We start from the raw sequence: 17,381 nt of genomic DNA on the forward strand, positions 1-17,381 counted from the left end.
GACATTGTTCTCATACTCTATCAACCTTCTGGACTTGCCTTCTCAGATCAGATTCTCGAAGCAAATGAGTTGTTTTGTTTATGTGATCGATCCCCCCAGTGGATGAGCAGAATGGTCAGGCTGGAATATCATTGACACTAGTAAAGAAAGTTATTATATGACGGCTGACATGGACGAAACACCCATGTATTTTAGCTTCTATATGCATCTGACTTGTTGGATCTGAGACACCTCGTGAGATTTACTTGACCATTTCAGTTGCGAGTGACTTCCAATCGAAGTGTATGACAGAGAGGAAGATGCTGTGGACGCTGGATTCTGGATGCTCATATGGCTCCCGAGCGGGATTTTGTGTCAAGAAACGATTAGAGTGAGGCTTCCATGGGCACAACGGAGATCTCGGACAAAGCTTCATAGGATATGGGTGACCTTTTTTCGGCAGAGTCAGACCATAAGCTGGCAGCTGGGTCAATGAGAAAGGAGCGAAAGGTCCTCCATGTCCTCTTCGATAAGGCGAGACTTGCGATGTCTAGTAAGCTACAGCCGACTCAGTGCCTCAAAGGATGCTCTCGAAGCGATGAGATGATCCAACAATGACTGCCAGGCTTCCCAGCCCTCCCAATTCTCCATTTGGCGTCCTTGGCCCTTCCTGTCTACGGTGGAGATGACAGCGATCAGGCAACGATGGATTGCAGTCAACTTTGTATTGAAGGAATCCCAGTGAATACGCATCATACAGAACCAAAGGTTGAGAATACCAAAGAAATGTATGAACTTCTTTGTTGAAGTATGGGCTGATAGTAGCCTTGTGGAGGCCAACGAATTCTTGTCGTCTCTGTGTGAAGAGTCTTCCGATACCCTGCAGCCTGAAACTATCAGCTACCTGCTGATTTCGCATGTTCTTTCATTTAGAGAAGCGATGCCAGCAGAGAGCTATGCTTATGAAGGCATTGATTCAGAATAGCAACCACGAGGGGCAGACAGTTTCTCAATGCTCAATGACGGATGCATTGCTTCTATAGCGACGAATAGAGTTGACAGATGAAAAGGATCAATGTCTGTTGAAATGTTGCGTAAGGAGGCATGGTACAGCATGAATGCTAATGGATGAGGCCAAAGGAATATCGTTGCTGGCGCCAAGAGCCCTGGAATGCGCCAGTCCTCAAAGCTCACATATGTATACATCAGTGGCTCATTTTCAATCCCGGGACCAGGCTTTTTTAGCTGAGTTACTAACACTGAGGAATATACCAAGACTTCAGTATAGCTTCATCTTTTCATTTGGGACCTATACTAACGATAGCAGTGTTATTGAATAGTTTTGCGGAGAGATTTCTATGCTACAGTACGAATCTGGGTGTGTGGTGTGAAAGATCTCCGGTGCCAAGCATTCCAGATGTTTTTGAATACGCTAAGTCCCCGTTCGTCTTGGCGAAGCAAATCTTAAAGAGCCATTGCTGGCAAGGAAGTCCACAATCTGATCCAGCAAAATAAGCACAGACCCTTGCCGCGTTTATGAGCTTGAATATCTCGTGCCTTCCGAGTTATTCGAATGGGAGGAAACTCTTAAGGTTGCAACCGACATCTCACGTTATGGACATACTACCAAATGCGCCTTGCGCTCATTGCAAGTTCATCAGTCCTCACAATGGAGAAAACAAATGGGGTAGGATCAGCATCCCTTATAACCGCGTCGATCAATACCCGAACTTTCCTGCACTCGAGGTTTCCGCTCGGAAAGGATGTGCTTTTTGTGGCCTCTTGAGGCATGCTCTACAAGATAAGTACAGCGACGAGAAGATAGCAGAAGCCGAGAGCGATTTTCACCCAGAAATTCGCGCCAAGTGGCCCACATCCGGATGGAATGGCCTGGTGACAGTCGACCGTGCAGTCTTTTCAACCGAAGAAGACTGGACTGAACGTGATCGGAGTCAAGCAACCGACCAGTCTCTCGGTGGTGTTCACACTCTGTCCCTTGGAGTCTGGCCGTATCCTCCACGACGCAACGTTAGTAGCCCTGAATCCAACCTTACTTGGGTATGGTTCGCAGTGTACGCGGATTCCGGTAAGTGGGAAAATGGTTTGATGTTGCCTTTGCTCATGGTGTCTAGATTCTGAAGCGTCTCTACAAGGGAACATAAGGCGGAGAAAGCCCCACATGGAGACTCTATCCGACGCCAATGTATTATTGATCTCTAGATGGCTAAGCATTTGCTCGACGCTACATATTGAATGCCGCCACAAGAGTGATACAAGATTACCAACACGCGTCATAGACGTTGGTCCGGCAGACAATTCACAACATCCGCGTCTAATAGTCACTTCAAAGGAGTCAGGAGAATATGTGGCCCTCAGTCACTGCTGGGGATCGTTAATCGCGTTTGATTCGGGCCAGCACGCTCGGACATTGAAAATCAACCTCAAAGACATGTTAGGTGGGATACCTCTGAACATGTTACCCCAGAACTTTCAGGATGCAGTTCTCATTGTTCGGAAGCTGCAGTTGCGCTTTCTATGGATTGATGCTTTGTGCATCATTCAAGATGACCCAGCGGACTGGGCAAGGGAAGCTGCGAGAATGAACGATGTCTATGGATCAGCCTATCTGACTATAGCTGCAACTTCCGCTATATCTAGTACTGATGGTTTCCTAAAGCGGTCGCAGGAGACGACCATCAGTATACCCTACTACAAGGACGTTCGCGCCGATCCTGCCGGCCTCCTCTTCCTAGCTTACATGCGAACGGGTGGCGATCAAGGGTCTTGGTTTTCTAACATAGAAACAGCTCGCTGGAATACCAGAGGCTGGACCTTTCAGGAGCGCTTCCTATCAAAACGCGTGCTGCATTTTACCGAAAGAAAGTTGTTTTGGGAATGTCGTGCGACCGACGCCTCGGAAGGAAATGAGCCACCCCGTGATCCACGTTACCGGACCTCGTGGTTGAAACACGAGGGCCAAGATGAGTCTGGTCTTTCGCTAGAGCAAACCGCTGGAGCTTCCGAGTCCCACTTTGATGCGTGGTACAGCATAGTTTCCAGGTACGCTGGCACTGATTTTTACATATACGTGGTAAATAATGACGCCGTCAAGGTACTCTGCTCGTGATCTCAGCCGTGAAACAGACGTGCTGCCAGCCTTGTCTGGTCTCGCTCATGCTTTTAGAGGCGCTCATGACATGGGGAAATGCACTGATAACAATGATTATCTTGCAGGAATTTGGCGGGATGACCTTTTAAGAGGTCTGCTTTGGAATTCGCACGATAGCAGCCGGGCAAGCAGATACAGTCAGTATATTGCGCCTACGTGGTCATGGGCCTCAATCAAAGGGCAGGTCCATTTCCCGTCCGGAGGTTTAGGCATCAAAAGTACCCCAACTTTTGTCAATGCAAGCTTTGAACCAAAAGCGGACGACCACCTGGGAGCGATCGTTGCCGCAAAGCTCACTTTGCTTGCAAAGGTTCGACGTCTGTGTGAAGTCGTGGAAAAGGCTTACAGCTCATGGTATCCATGGCATCTACGATTCGAGGGAAGACATATTGCTAATGGTGCATTTGACGTGAACAGTGAAGGTGGCAGGAACACTGTATGGGCAATGGAGTGCATGCTCCAAAAACACTGGGATTATCGGGATCATCCTACCATGCTCTTGCTGCATAGATCAGGAACTACGCCTGATACATACGAGCGCGTGGGAGTGGCGAGAATGGAAGAACAATGGCTCGGATTCTTCAATGATTGCGAGCCCCGAGAGATAGCCTTGGTATAGGGACAGAGTCGGAAAAGCTTTCTTGACGACTGCGGAACACCATTGGACCACACTTTCTGACCTCGCATATTCTCCGTATGTGAGGAATAACATTCATAGCACTCGACAAGACGGGCGCGCGCAATGATGTCATGTCACAATTCGTTTCTTATGTCGGCATCGAAGGTATTATATGAATTGGCGAGAATCACATTCTTCATTAAGTCGAGAAATAGCACATCCTCGAATTTGCTGAAAGCAGTCTCCGAATAAGGATACTTTTACGGTAAACCTCCAGGAACAAGATTCGGTCAGCTTTTGGGGTTGGTGTCTTAGGTGGTATTAGCATGTATCTTGACAGCCTAGCTGCGCTATCATCAATTGCTGTCTTGTCGAATGCCGTCTCGCAGTCTCACGGTTTCCAGTAGCATACACCTGAATCCCTGGACGGCCTTGCCATAAGATCAACCTACCGGCCTACCTAAGGTAGGTATACATTTAACCAGATCTGCCCACTGCGCGGGGCCACTGAGACTAGAATAGGACCAGGTCTTTTCTGGATGACGTGTTCGCTTAATGCTTCTCTAGCATGTATGTAAGGTATCTACCAGTCCACCAGGGGGTGTCAGAAGTCTGAATACGTTATTCCCACCAGTTTTGGTGGGAAGCCTACAGGTAGCCGGGTAAACCTCGGTATTCAGACTTCTGACACCCCTGGTGAGTCCATAAACAACTTTGAGTAAGCATATAAGGTACATAGGTACTGTTGTGCCGACCTCCGTAGTAGAGATCTGCAGGCTAACCCGAAGGGAATTAGCTTGCCAGAAGAGGCTTAGTGAGCTTGCCAGGTGTGGGTGACTATGGCAATGTGGCAAGTTGCCTGTCGCACTCGAAGCTATCATGCATTCTATACAGCGACGTCGAATCAACCATTGAGAAATGTGGAGTATCATCGAAGCGCTCTCCCGAGGTTCGTTGCGCCATCGAGCACGCCCTTACAACTGACTGGCGCTGTTGAGACTCACAATCTTGTCGTTGCCTATGTGTCTGGCAAACAGGAAATTTTCTCTCGACCTCAGCCTTTCTACTCGTTCATGCCGGAGTCCTAGAGTTCCATTTCCAGTGCTCCTCTGTGCGTCCATTGATCTAGCGGTGGATGCCTTGTCTAACGTGAGTTCGGGTAACTCTGAGGACAATCGTCCCTTCTCAGCGTGAATTCTTACTCAAGATGATTGACCCTGTGACTGCTCTTGGGCTCGCTGGGAATATCGTGGAATTCATCGACTTTTTTTGCAAAGTCCTCCATGACACCAAAAGCCTCTATGGGTCCCGCACTGGTGCATCCGCCGAGAACGATGTCATTGAAGCCATCTCCGTCGATCTTATAAATCTCAATAACGCCTTGGCTGCTCCTTCTGAGCCAGGAGCAATACCAGATTCGATTAGAAGCCTGGCTAGTAACTGTAAAGGTGTTGCTGAAGAAATTCTCGAAATTCTTAACAAGATTAAAGTCCACGGTGATCACGGGAAATGGAAGACCTTCGTTCAAGCCTTGCGAAGCGTGTGGAAGAAAGAACAGATTGAAGAACTCGTCAAGCGCATGGAGAAATTGCGAAACGAAACGCAATATGGCTTGCAATTAATGCTCAGGTGAGGTCGCTTTTTGCGTATCCGTTTCCAAGAACACAATCCTTGCACCCAGTGCCCTCTATTTAGACTTTTCGATGTGTCTTTATATATATACGTAGAGTCATTGACAATCTCGATGTACAGCGAGGGACAATCGGAAATACAGATGATGTTGGCAAGCCTTGTCGCCGAGAACAAAAGATTAAAGCTAGATGGAATGCAACAGCTAGAGGGCCTAGTAAAGGGCGTCCACGATGCGATCTCTCAACTGCAAGCTGAGACAAAACGTCGTAACGAAACCGCACGAGATGAGCCTAAGGCCGTCCAAAGATTGAGCTCTGGTGATGCCACGGAAATGACACCATCATCACCATCATGGGAGGACATGAAAGGACTGTCGAACGACATTTTCAGCTTGGCCGAGGAGGTCAGATCATCGGCATCTGATAACATGCTTCTCAACAGCCTTTGGTTCGACTACATAAAGCATCGGCAGGCAACTGTCGAGTCCGCCCATGAAGAGACATTCAGATGGGTGCTGGACCCGTCTTCGCCAACAAAGTTCGACGACTGGGTACGATCTCAGACCGGAATATACTGGATCATGGGCAAAGCTGGCTCAGGTAAATCAACATTGATGAAGTTTCTGCTCAACCATACCAAGACAGCAGAATCATTGAAATCATGGGCGGGGACTAAAGAACTCGTCACTGCGAGCTTCTTCTTCTGGAACTCGGGATCTAGTATGCAGAAGTCACAGGAAGGCTTGTTTCGTTCGCTACTGTATGAGATACTGAGTCAGTGTCCAGATCTGACTCGCACCGTTTGCGCTTCCAAAGCAAAGACATTTCGCCCTTTTGTGAGAGAAGTTGAGCCATGGAGTCGGGAAGAACTTTGGCACGCAATAGAGCAGCTTAAAGAACAAAGCGGGGTGAGAGCTAAATTTTGCTTCTTTATTGATGGTCTTGACGAGTATGACGGCGACCCTGATCATATCGTAAGCGTCCTAGAAAGTCTTCGGAGCTGGCCAGATATCAAGCTCTGCATCTCAAGTCGACCCTACAACGAATTCATAGACGCTTTCGGTCGATCTTCCGATCCACAGTTAACTCTCGAAGATCTCACTCGCGAAGATATCAGAATCTACGTTCGGAATACTCTGGAAGAGAATTTGCGTTTCAGAGCGCTAAAGGCCAGAGACGACCGCAGTCAGGACCTGGTCCATGAGATTGTAGAAAAAGCTCGAGGCGTGTTCCTCTGGGTTATACTAGTGGTCAGATCACTCCTCGCGGGTCTCAGGAATGCCGATAGAATCTACGATTTACAGAAGAGGCTCCAGGAATTTCCAGAGACGCTTGAGAAATACTTTGGCCACATGATTACTTCGGTCGAGCCTGTTTACCGAGAGCAGACTGCCCAAGCATTTGAATTTGCCCTCGAAACCGAACGACCACTCTCTTTGATGATGTACTCATTCCTTGATGAGGAAGATCTTGACGCTGTTGCAGCTGCACCCTTCAATCCTCTCACAACTGAAGAAATCTCATCCAGACAAGATGACATGCGCAGGCGGCTGAACGGTCGCTGTAAAGGACTACTGGAAGTGGTTAGCAGCGAGGTCGTGAACCTATTCGGTCCCAGCACATACACTTATCGGTTCCACGCACCCAAGGTGGAGTTCCATCACCGCACAGTCCGCGACTTTCTGCACACGAAAGACATGCAGAACATGCTTGTTGAGCACCTCAAGGCCGGATTTGAGCCTAAGTTGCGTTTCTGCAAGGCATTGCTTGCTCAACTGAAAGCGCTAGATTATAGCGTACTCAAAGACACCAACTGGCTCCCAAACGACCTCCTAGAAGACCTCACACACTACGCCAGTAAGCTTGAGTATGAGAGTCATGTTCCACAGTCCAACCTACTAGATGAGGTAGGCCGATGTGTTTCAAAGCAGGCAGGTCTCTTTAAGTGGAAGAGAGGCGGACTTGACTTCTTGGAGTTCTTAGCCCAGAGAAGGCTCCATCTCTATATCACGGAAATATTGACAACTAGAATAACACTGACGCAGTCAGACAAGAGCATCCTCCTAGGTTCCGTTCTAGAATCTCCGGCGACGAAGTACTTCGCAGCAAGCTACGATCTGAAGATGATAGATATTCTTCTCCAGCATGGCGCCAGACCCAACGATAAGTACAAGGACTCTACGGTATGGGGTAACTTCCTCCAATCTTCCGTCAAGGGTCGGTTCGGTCCTACCGACGATGATAATCTACCGGTCATCGAATCCCTACTTTCCCACGGCGCCAACCTACAACAGCGTATCGTGACTGGACAGAAGACCCTGGCCAGGAAGATGACAGGGAGAGCCGCTGATCTGCACGTACGCCAGGATGTTCAAGTTGATGTTGCCCAGTCAGCTCAAAAGATACTGTTGGATCTGTTGGGAGAGGAAAAAACCTCAGAAGTGCTTAAAAAAGCACGAAAGAATCAAAAGTCCATTCCTTCCAGCTTGCAGTGGTGGTCGGGACGATCCCTGCTTGCATTCATGCAGCGTCTCAAGAGATAAGTGTGAGTCGTTAATACCACTGCCATGTTTGCTGTTGGTGGGTATAATCGTGGCATGGCTGACTGGGTGTCATTCTCCAGGGTACTTCGGCGGCCAACTGAGCCAATAATGTGTGTCGGATGGGTGTAATCGACTGTTGGAATAAATGAAGACGTTGATATCTGGATTTCATGCAAACTTGCCCCGGATTCGTTCACGCACAACATCGAAGCTATCGGGACCCAAATACCAAGTCCCACGTTACCCAACACTGACCACGCTTGTTTCCACCTGCGGTGTCACATGATCTCAACATGATCATCGTGTAAGACGATGACTTCCACTCATACGAGCGACTCCAGTGTCTAGGGAAATGCAAGGACGAGAGGATCATAGATTTCGTCGATTCAGCTCTCACTTACTCTCTACACCGACATCTTGAATAAGAAATAGTGGGAAACAATGATGTACGTCCCATAGAAGAATGACTGGACTATGTACGGCTGGTGCAGGGCCAGATATCTATCATGGCCAAGGCCCACTAGTGTTGTTGGCTAGCCGTTGGATAGGATGACAACGCCTTGGCAATTACCTTTGAAGTTGGGCAGCGGTGGGGCCGCCTTTCCAGCAGTAACCATTGTGCCCTGAATTACCATTCCGAGCCTGCCAAGTCGCTGGGAAGTCCAGCTGCCCCCAAAACCTCAACATCGTCGGAGACTCAAACTAGATAAAAGTCAAGTATTAGTTACCGCTCTAATAAGACGAGCAGTGGAGACTAACCTGACGAATCTTTTCAGCGACAAGGGCGTTTCCGCAAGGATACATAGTCGCCATCTCTATCTTGAAGTACATTTCAACCTCCCCCTAGTCAACCCTCGGTGAGAACCCAACTTCGTCGTTCACCCCACAGAAAGCTTTTGCAAACCCGTATAACCCGCGCTTCTGCGTCTCGACAAAGGCTTTGCTGCACTTCATGGTGATGATTTTGGGGTCAGGCTGATGGTACCACCGTCTGGATTGCGCACAAGGTCGCGCTAAAGTCGCGGGTGTCGTAGTGGCATCGTTCCCATCCACTGACGACCCGGGGCCCTCTGAACTCTAATGTTGCAGTCAGTCGTCAAGCGCCTCGGTGTAGGCCGCACAACGTGGCTGTATCGGCTCATCAGTTCGAAGGCGGAATTCCAGACAACGTAGATGACCACGATCACTTTGTCGGATCTCTCGCCGTACCATTGGCCGCTTGCATCGTGGGAGCCGCATCACCGTCATCCCCTGACTAATTCTCGCGTGAGTTTGGTCTGGGCATTGTCTCGGAGGATGGTTACCTCGTTCCAGTTCTCCTTGGAGATTCCTGGCCATCTAGATGCCATCTGCGCACCTGGATTCCGCCGTCTTGCATGGAGCGAATGACTGTATCGACTGTGTCATGTCAAGATACGGTCGCAGGCGGTGAACTGTAGGAGGATGACAGTAATGCAAAAGACTAGGAGCAAGAGGTCTGCCATGTTGCTAGTCATCACTTCGAGCTGTGACAGCGGGGTATCCGAGAATTAGTCTCGTATACCTTGCGCTGTCTATCTTGGAAGACATCCATGTTCATATATTTGATTTCGGGAAAGGTTTGGTTGCGAAGTAAACAGAAGGGGCCCTATTAAAGGTGTGAATGATGAGTTTCCATGGACTACTTCTTCTGTTGTGGTTTTTGGGTTGTTCTCAATGTACTCAGAATCGTCATCATCATCTGCATCTGGCAGAGAAGAAAGATTCTTGGGTGTGAAGGGGGTAGCAGGGTGATTCAGTAATCATAGTTTGGATGGCTGGTTGACACGCAGAAGCTCGACTGCAGCTGCATTGAAATAACCCCCACGGTCGCTCTCTTGATGATGCAGAAGTTAGAGTTTGACAAACTGATCAATGGCAACGTTGTTTGGTGAGAAGCCTTTCGAATGACGTGATGTACTCCGGTGATGTCGTCTAGATCTATAGAGTAACATTCCAACCTGTCTCTGGAAGCTTGATGAGGGTTAGGAAGGTAGCTTCATCGATGAAAATGGGTTTCTCTCTAGAAGTAAGCGGCTATACTATATGATAATGTATTGACGTTAAAGTTTGATTACCATCGAAAAATGCAGGCTGCATTAATTCGCTGATACCTTATCAGATTGATGAGATCTTAATGCCAACTTTGGGTCCCTAGATGATTAAACAATCAATATCTAGCAAGACATAGCCATATTCATTCATCACCTGATAACACAAAGAACGGCTGGACATGTGAGATCTAGCTTGGCTGTGCAATCATCGAATCAGCCATGTCTGTGATGGTCGTATGAGCTGGCCCTTCTCCCCTCCTCCCTCTTCCCGCCCATCCCCTCTGGCCGGGCTTACACTTCTGGTACGCCCTGTCGCTTCACGATGACGGTACCGAAGTCTTTGTGCTTCGTCACGATACAGTACGGATATCGCCGCTTATTGGCTGGAGATAGCTTGCAGCTTGACTCCCAAAAGCGAGTCGAGTCATTCTTTCGCTTTTGCTGTCCAGGCTTATGCTGCGGGCCTCGGAGCAGTGCTTTCAAGCTGCGAAGGATCTTTGATAGCGAGAGCTACGCGAACGTAGTCGGCGCAGAAACCTTTTTGAATCATGAGATTTGACTTCGACCTCCTTCCCTTCCCCGTCCTCCTCTTCCCATCATCCGCTGTGTCTGGAGCGAGCGCACATACCGCTGCTGGCCTGGGACTTTGTACTCGGTTCTGATTCAAAGAACTGACGAGGCTGTAGATGTACACGGTCCTATGACGATAACTGTCAGGGACTCGATGGTGTGTGTGATAACTCTTTATTGTAGTGTGAAGAGAATACTATCTATGTAGAATAATTACAAGTGTGGGTTTCACAGCGGGGTAGAAAGGCCGAAATGCCTTGGCACGCTAAGCCTAATTAGGCCATAACACAAGTAAGGTGGTTGAAACCGTGACAATAACCTCGAGCTCTTCGGCTTCAGCCCTCTCGGCTTGGAGTTCGGTGCGCAAAAGCCCCCGAGCACCGATGGCGTCTCGCCTCTCTGGTCTCACTTGTCGGAGTTCTCCGACCGCACCCTCAAGCTGGTCTCCGACAATGTCATGTCGTCTTTGGGAGATTGCCTGCTCAGCCGTGCTCCCTGCGGCCAAGGTCCGGTCTTTGAGCGCCTTCTCCTCTCGCCCTGGCCGGTTTTTCGTTGCTCTCTGCCTCTTGAACACACAGGCGTTGTGCCTCCTGCAGCCATGGAGGATGAAGCCGAGGTAGTGCTTCAGAGTCCACAGCATATGGTAGTTGTCACTTTCATCTGTGGTGAAGACGGTCGCAGCCTCGATGGACTGGGTGCCCTGTTCGGAGATCGACGATGGATATTCCGTGGACGATCCCTAAGAATGTCTGAAACTGCGTGTTGGTCGCGACGAATTTGCATTCGGGCCGTCCGACGGTGACAGCTACTTCAGTCTCAGTAGATAATAGGACGGGTTTCTGGCTTATGAAGGTTGACGCATCAGCCTCTGTTGGTCGTGTCAGCGCGGGCTCGGCCCCCTTGGACAAAGTAGCACTAGAGGGAATACCGTTCTTTGCTTGTTCGCTTTCACGGCTCGCAGTAAGCAAAGACGCTTGACAGTTCAGCCTGAAAGTCTCTTACCCGTTGCCCAAGTGCTCAACAGTTGTCAGCACTACAACCAGAGCAAGCCAACGGTGGTGTGTCACGAACAAACCAAAGCCAAGGAAGAAGCCTTCGCGTGGCTTCTTGGTGGGACGGAGGCAGAATCTGAGGCTCCGTATCCCTATAAGTGCGATGTATTTGATATATAGATGTAGAGGAGATGCTGCAAGGACATGTTGCTACATGAAAAAAAAATAATAGAGAAAAGTAATAGTATAAGAGGCCATCGATAGATGAATGGTATGTGAAAGAGGAAAGAAGAACGGAGGTGGGAAATGTAGGGGGTTTAAATACTCCCTAATCCCTAAGACAAATTCACGGACTGGTAGAATGAATGTCAATGCACATGTGACTCATTGGGAATGAAGCGTGACCCCAATGAATCCTGAGAAATGTGTTGCATGAAGCGGGTTTTCATTATGTTCGAGTGATTGACAGACTCTCGAAGTAGTGTTGTCAGGCTCTTGTGAAGACTCTGAGACGACACCGAATTAGGTTAATGTACTGCGAAGTTGCAGGGATGGTGGTTGGCATGTGAAGCCTGTATCGAACCATGCCGTTCACTATGTACATGCCCTAAGATAATGTGAATGCTACTCGAGTGACAGTAAATGCCCATGCTTTCTTACCATACGTACAATGTCCATGCGTCAGTTTCTTTCGTTCAATGCGTCGCTTCACCTAGTCGAGAGTGACACGATGGTCCTGTTTTTCCCTTTCCACTCCCATCGAATACGTCTCCTCCATGAATTTCATTAGCACAGGTGGGACGCTCTCATCAGTCGCTCGTATCGTGATGCGGTAGAGCTACTACAATTAGCATTATTCCTCTACTTTTGAGAAAACAGTGTCACTCACCTGAGTATCCCAATTCGGTTCCAGCCTCAGCAGACACCCCAATTTTCCCACCCCAGTATGCAAGACACTCGCACCGACCACATTTCTCTCGTTTGGATCCACTCCTTTCAGGATTCCCCATCCAAACGCCTCCGCCATCTTTCTCGTCCACTCTGCGTCACCCATCGCCTTTCCTCGCCCACCGCCATCCTTTAGACCGAAGACACGTTGAGCTTCACGCGGCGCACCGCCTATTTGTCGCCATCTTTTGAAAAAATCATCGGCGGATAAGTCGGCTGCGTCCATATATTTGTGCATTACGACAGGCAATTGCAGAGTAAAGGCTTGTAAGGCGCCGGCTAGGTAAGATATGCGTATTGTTGGAGGGAGAGAGAAAACGCCTTTAGCTTCAAACATGACTGTTTGTTGTGCTTGGCCCTCCGGCTGTATCGAATTATCCGGTGCACTTTTCGTATCGATGCGTAGTTGATCTGCTGGGTTAGGATTGTCAAGGGTAGTTGTAAATGAGCCAATGGCGGAAGGAGAGCGATTGGTAAAGTAGAGAATGAGACAGCCCATAGCGCCACGATATTCGGAGCGGAGACCGAGCTGGAATTGAGCGTCTTCATAGAGAATGGATTCGGCAATGAAGAGAAGACGACGGTAGCCCGGTTCCCAGCCGGGAGAGAGGTGGGCCGCCGAAGCGAGGTTGGGAGGAGGTTGGGAGGGGGCTGAGGACATGTCGAGGTCCTCAAGGCCGTGTGTATTGCCATTGGTGGTGCTGCCGTTCGTGCCGTTGGTGGTGGGGGTCGGGGTACCGTTGGAGAGAGCGCCATTCGCTGTGGGCGTGAAGGATCGTTTGAGGCCAGTGGATTGGGTCAGAAGGATTTCTTTGGAGTCGGTGTTTGCGTCTTTGCCACCTACTATCCATGTCCGCTTGTCGCTTGTGCCAGCGTGCTTGCCATGAAGTCGTGAAAGGAGGGCCGATGTACGTTCTGGGAAGGGCGGCATTTCATCGCAAACTGTTCGTAAAAGGTCGTCCGTGGGAAGTGTTGCAAGAGTGAGGTACTCGCAAGCTCTTTGCTGTAACTCCGAGTCTAGCGTATGGCTGTAAGCCCTGAAGACGACCAGTAATTGCGTTTTAACTTCCGGGAAAAGATTAACGAACTTGATAAAGGAAGAGAGGAGGATAGCTCTTGTGCTTGAGGAGCAACCCTGCATCTTCGTCTGGAGAGCTAAGAATTGTTCGATAGGACTGCAGCCCTTCGTATCTGCGATCAGATGGCCGAATTCCCCTAACAGATAACCTCCAATCTTGACCAGGGTCTCGTGACATTGCTCCGCTTTGACGTAGTTCAGAATGTTTTGCGCCGCATAGACTTGAAGCTCTTCGTTATTGGTGACGATTTGGATCACACGTTGCCATACCTCGTCGCTGACATGATCACCAGCCATTGCGATCAGCCGCAACGAAATGTCCACATACCACTGGATGTTTGTGGCATATTTCTCGGTCAGAATCGCTATCTTGAGTACCATCTCTTCTCGAATAGCAAAGTCTGCGCTTTGTAGATACTTCAGAAGCTCGTTGACTATGGGTTCAGAATTTGAAGGGTCACACATGCTGTAAAGCAGATCGAGACCTTTCCGCCTGACACTAATGTCTCTGTCTCGTAGTGACCCGATAATGATATTCTGATGCCTTTTAATTGGATCCAGTGTCTCAGCTCGAGCAGCAAAGTGGGTCATCGCGTCAAGTCCCAGATACCTGACGTTGGTTTCGCGTGATTGTATGAACTTCCCTAGCCTTGAGGATATCTGCACCATCAGATTGTGTTCTGTGTCTAGATGTATGACGAGGTTGATGGCTTCGAAAAGGACCGCATTTTGCGCATTGTTTTGCTGTACGTTTTTCGGCATGAGCATTGCTTCGTGTAGGATCTGTTGTAGCGACTCTCGTATCAGGCCTCGGACGTAAGTATCCTCTACTCTGGTGTTAGCAATGGCAACCAATGCTTGAAGAGTTCAAAGGTGCGAACCTGAGGGCGGATAATACTGCATCAACCGTAGCAGCTTCACCTGAATCCACGGGCAAGGCACTTTGTAGTATAGGTAGTCCGGCGCAATGTCGTTGTCCACCACAGTCTTTTTCAGACGTTGTGCTGCCTTGACGTATCCACCTTTATACTGATCCGGCTGATCCTGAGCCAACGCCATTACAAGCGAGGTGACCGAGAGACACACGCCCATATCCGCATCATCCATCAGCGAGATGATCCTCTCGGCCCATTCTTGCTGCACGATGCCTGGGTATTTCCGATACAGCCGTAGTAGTGTTAGAGCCGCTTTCTTCTTGACGAACGATTTCGATGTCCTACTTCCGTCAGCCGTTGCCCCCTTGTTCTCTCATCCCATACGTACGGTGATATCAGCAACATATGTACGTCCCCACTCAAAGCCTCGCCCATCTCCCGCCCGCCGACGTTTGCAATGGCATGCAGCGCCAAACAATTGAACAGCTCATTGTGCCCCAGCAAATCCTTCCTTATACTGTTCACTACCAGATGAAGCAACTCATGCTGTTCATGCAGAAACAGCGTAACGGCCAAATATCCGATCTGCTTCTCGCTGTACTTGTTCGCACTGATCAAATTGACAGCCTCGAGGTGTCCGAAGTCGACATTCCATCCTAGAATGTATATGTACAGCAGTTTGCACACATATTTCTTCTTGTGATACCCGTTCAGATTTCCATCCTTGAACTTTTGCCGGATATTTGCTAGCTCTTTATTGATCCTCTTCTCTTCCAACTCTCTTGCTCTAGCATTTCTGAGGTCGGCTATGAACTGGACGAGCCCTCGCATAGAGCTGTTGTTTCCTGCTGAGGACCGGCCCAGGAAGCCGGCTGCCGCCGCGCTCGCCAGTTTGAAGGATGCGCCAGCTTCACGGGAGATGTGGTGGGGGGCTTCAGCCGATTGATGAATGCACTGATGACGACCTCACAGAATGACAACACTAGTTGCGAGATTGATGTATTGAGTACAGGAGCGTGGTGCGGTCGTATGCGATGTGGGGGCCGACTTGGCAGCTGCAGGAAGCTGAAGCTCTGCAGGTTTTGAGGGAAAGCAGGCAGCTGGTGATTTGAAGTGAGGTCAGGATGAATGGCTAGGTCACAGGAGCGAAGTGATTGAAGTAACGGTGCATTGGAAATCAAGGCCCGATTGGGGTCGCCGCCAAATTTCGGCTTGGGGTTGATGCCGGTCCGCGGCTAGAGTATTTCTAGTGCCCGCCGTCGATCAATGCAGGGCTTGGCAAGAAAAGTTGCCCATCTCAATCTCCAGAGCAGGAAGCACCAAAGTTCATATTATGGACTGTGTAGCCTTACAGGATAAGATAAAAACACGTGCAGGCAGCAAGGCAGCTCTGACACAATCTCGATTATCGGTAGATTTACAAACTCTAATCTACGATGAGGTAGCGCAACCCTGCTATCACTTCTCTAGCCGCAGACGGGTTGCCCTTCCCCGTGGATAAGATGGCAATCAGAGCTCAGACTGGCCACAAACCAGAGCTAGCTACCCACGACGAGTCCAAGCCAAGGAAGCTGAGCTCTTGTCGCATCTTCTCAATTGGCTAAACCTGCTGACAAGGGCCCATGCAGACTGCTAAGGCATCTCTTGAAAGGCTTCGGCGAATACTAAAACAAAGGGACTTTCCTTTCTCCATCTTAAACTCTCGATAGCCTGTCATACGTATAATTTCTTACTCCAACACCCAGATTCTTCTCAGCCTTTGAATGTCTGCAATAGAGGGTCTCTGTACCATTTTGCTTGATCGCGCTGTTGTCTATCCATCCTTCTGCTTCAACGAAAAATCCAACGACCTCGACGTCTCCGAAATATGGCCTTTTCATCCCTCGCATGAGTTCCAGAGAGGGCGGATACCAGACGTCGACGTTGGGCCTTGATTAACTAAGAATCTTCCGCAAGAGACTGGGGCTTCTGCGTTGCTGCGCTTGGTGTGGGTTCGGCTGCACAAAGATGTACGGCCTTGGCAACTGGATATTCGAGACTCCAGTCTCGATGCCGTTCTTGAAAGTTTCAAGATCGAGGAAGCTTACAGATATAGCTTTGCTAGCCCCAGCAGTTTCGTTATCATGCCAGCCCGTCAGACGGAGCATGTCAATACGCTTGTTTTTTCGTTATATATGCCGGACCTTTTTGCTGTTGCTTGAACGCATGATTTTGGGAGTGGGAGAACCGAGGCTGTTTGTTGGGTGATGATTGAATCTCTGAAGCGATACAGGATATTACGAGCCATCAGAAGGCATGGGCGTAACATCCGTTGTTCTTGGCGCTGCATGTGAGTATTATGCTTGGGTACTTGCTGGACCGTGATTTGGATCGCGAGGTTAAGAGCATTGCAGCTGTTGAGAATCGGACGAGGTATCATGGGTTAAAAAGTACTTCTGTTGGGATCGCTAAAGGTGATCATGCATCGTTGTCTGAGAGAATGAGCGGTTGTGCTGTGTCTTTGGCGGGACTGGAGCGCATTTCTAAGGTCCTGAATGAGTTCCTCGCCGAGATCTTTATCTATTCGCAACGGTATGGCATTATTGGCAACCCTCAATTGGAGGAAGTCAACTTAAAAGGTGGATGAGTGCATTGAGACGCTGAAGAGAAGATTGGAGATGCAAACAGTTCAAATCGACTAACTTTCTCGACGCGTTGAGGTTCAGCTTACAGCGGCAAGTAATGCATCATTCTTCCACCAGTGCCTGCCTAGTATCCTCCATGAGCTATACTCACCCTCTCCCGATACAGCTATTTAATCTCATAATTCAAATCATGATCGTCGAATCCAGACTTGTTGGACCCAGATAACATATCCTCGGGCTCAGACACGCTATGAACGTTCGAGACGATGAGCCAGGGACCA

At 49.1% G+C, this 17,381-nt stretch overlaps 4 protein-coding genes across 4 annotated transcripts; 2 read left to right on the forward strand and 2 right to left on the reverse strand.

Moving 5' to 3' along the window:
• Positions 1-1,593: 1,593 nt before the first annotated feature.
• Positions 1,594-3,767, forward strand: HO133_001861 (uncharacterized protein; the record flags this gene model as incomplete). The annotated part of the gene is made up of 3 exons (XM_037292789.1): positions 1,594-2,065; positions 2,277-3,039; positions 3,092-3,767. The coding sequence occupies 3 exons, from the start codon at positions 1,594-1,596 to the stop codon at positions 3,765-3,767; spliced, it is 1,911 nt and encodes a 636-aa protein (XP_037151328.1).
• A 1,207-nt stretch (positions 3,768-4,974) lies between these two features.
• HO133_001862 (uncharacterized protein) lies at positions 4,975-7,941 on the forward strand (the record flags this gene model as incomplete). The annotated part of the gene is made up of 2 exons (XM_037292790.1): positions 4,975-5,396; positions 5,520-7,941. The coding sequence occupies 2 exons, from the start codon at positions 4,975-4,977 to the stop codon at positions 7,939-7,941; spliced, it is 2,844 nt and encodes a 947-aa protein (XP_037151329.1).
• A 2,913-nt stretch (positions 7,942-10,854) lies between these two features.
• HO133_001863 (uncharacterized protein) lies at positions 10,855-12,253 on the reverse strand (the record flags this gene model as incomplete). The annotated part of the gene is made up of 5 exons (XM_037292791.1): positions 10,855-11,322; positions 11,393-11,528; positions 11,586-11,599; positions 12,159-12,182; positions 12,236-12,253. The coding sequence occupies 5 exons, from the start codon at positions 12,251-12,253 to the stop codon at positions 10,855-10,857; spliced, it is 660 nt and encodes a 219-aa protein (XP_037151330.1).
• Positions 12,254-12,287: 34 nt separating this feature from the next.
• Positions 12,288-15,307, reverse strand: HO133_001864 (uncharacterized protein; the record flags this gene model as incomplete). Its single annotated transcript, XM_037292792.1, has 4 exons — positions 12,288-12,413; positions 12,465-14,428; positions 14,483-14,817; positions 14,865-15,307. The coding sequence occupies 4 exons, from the start codon at positions 15,305-15,307 to the stop codon at positions 12,288-12,290; spliced, it is 2,868 nt and encodes a 955-aa protein (XP_037151331.1).
• Between the last annotated feature and the right edge of the window lie 2,074 nt (positions 15,308-17,381).

The sequence above is a fragment of the Letharia lupina genome, assembly GCF_014066315.1.
Source record: "Letharia lupina isolate WasteWater1 chromosome Unknown contig_13, whole genome shotgun sequence".
Classification (NCBI taxonomy): domain Eukaryota; kingdom Fungi; phylum Ascomycota; class Lecanoromycetes; order Lecanorales; family Parmeliaceae; genus Letharia; species Letharia lupina.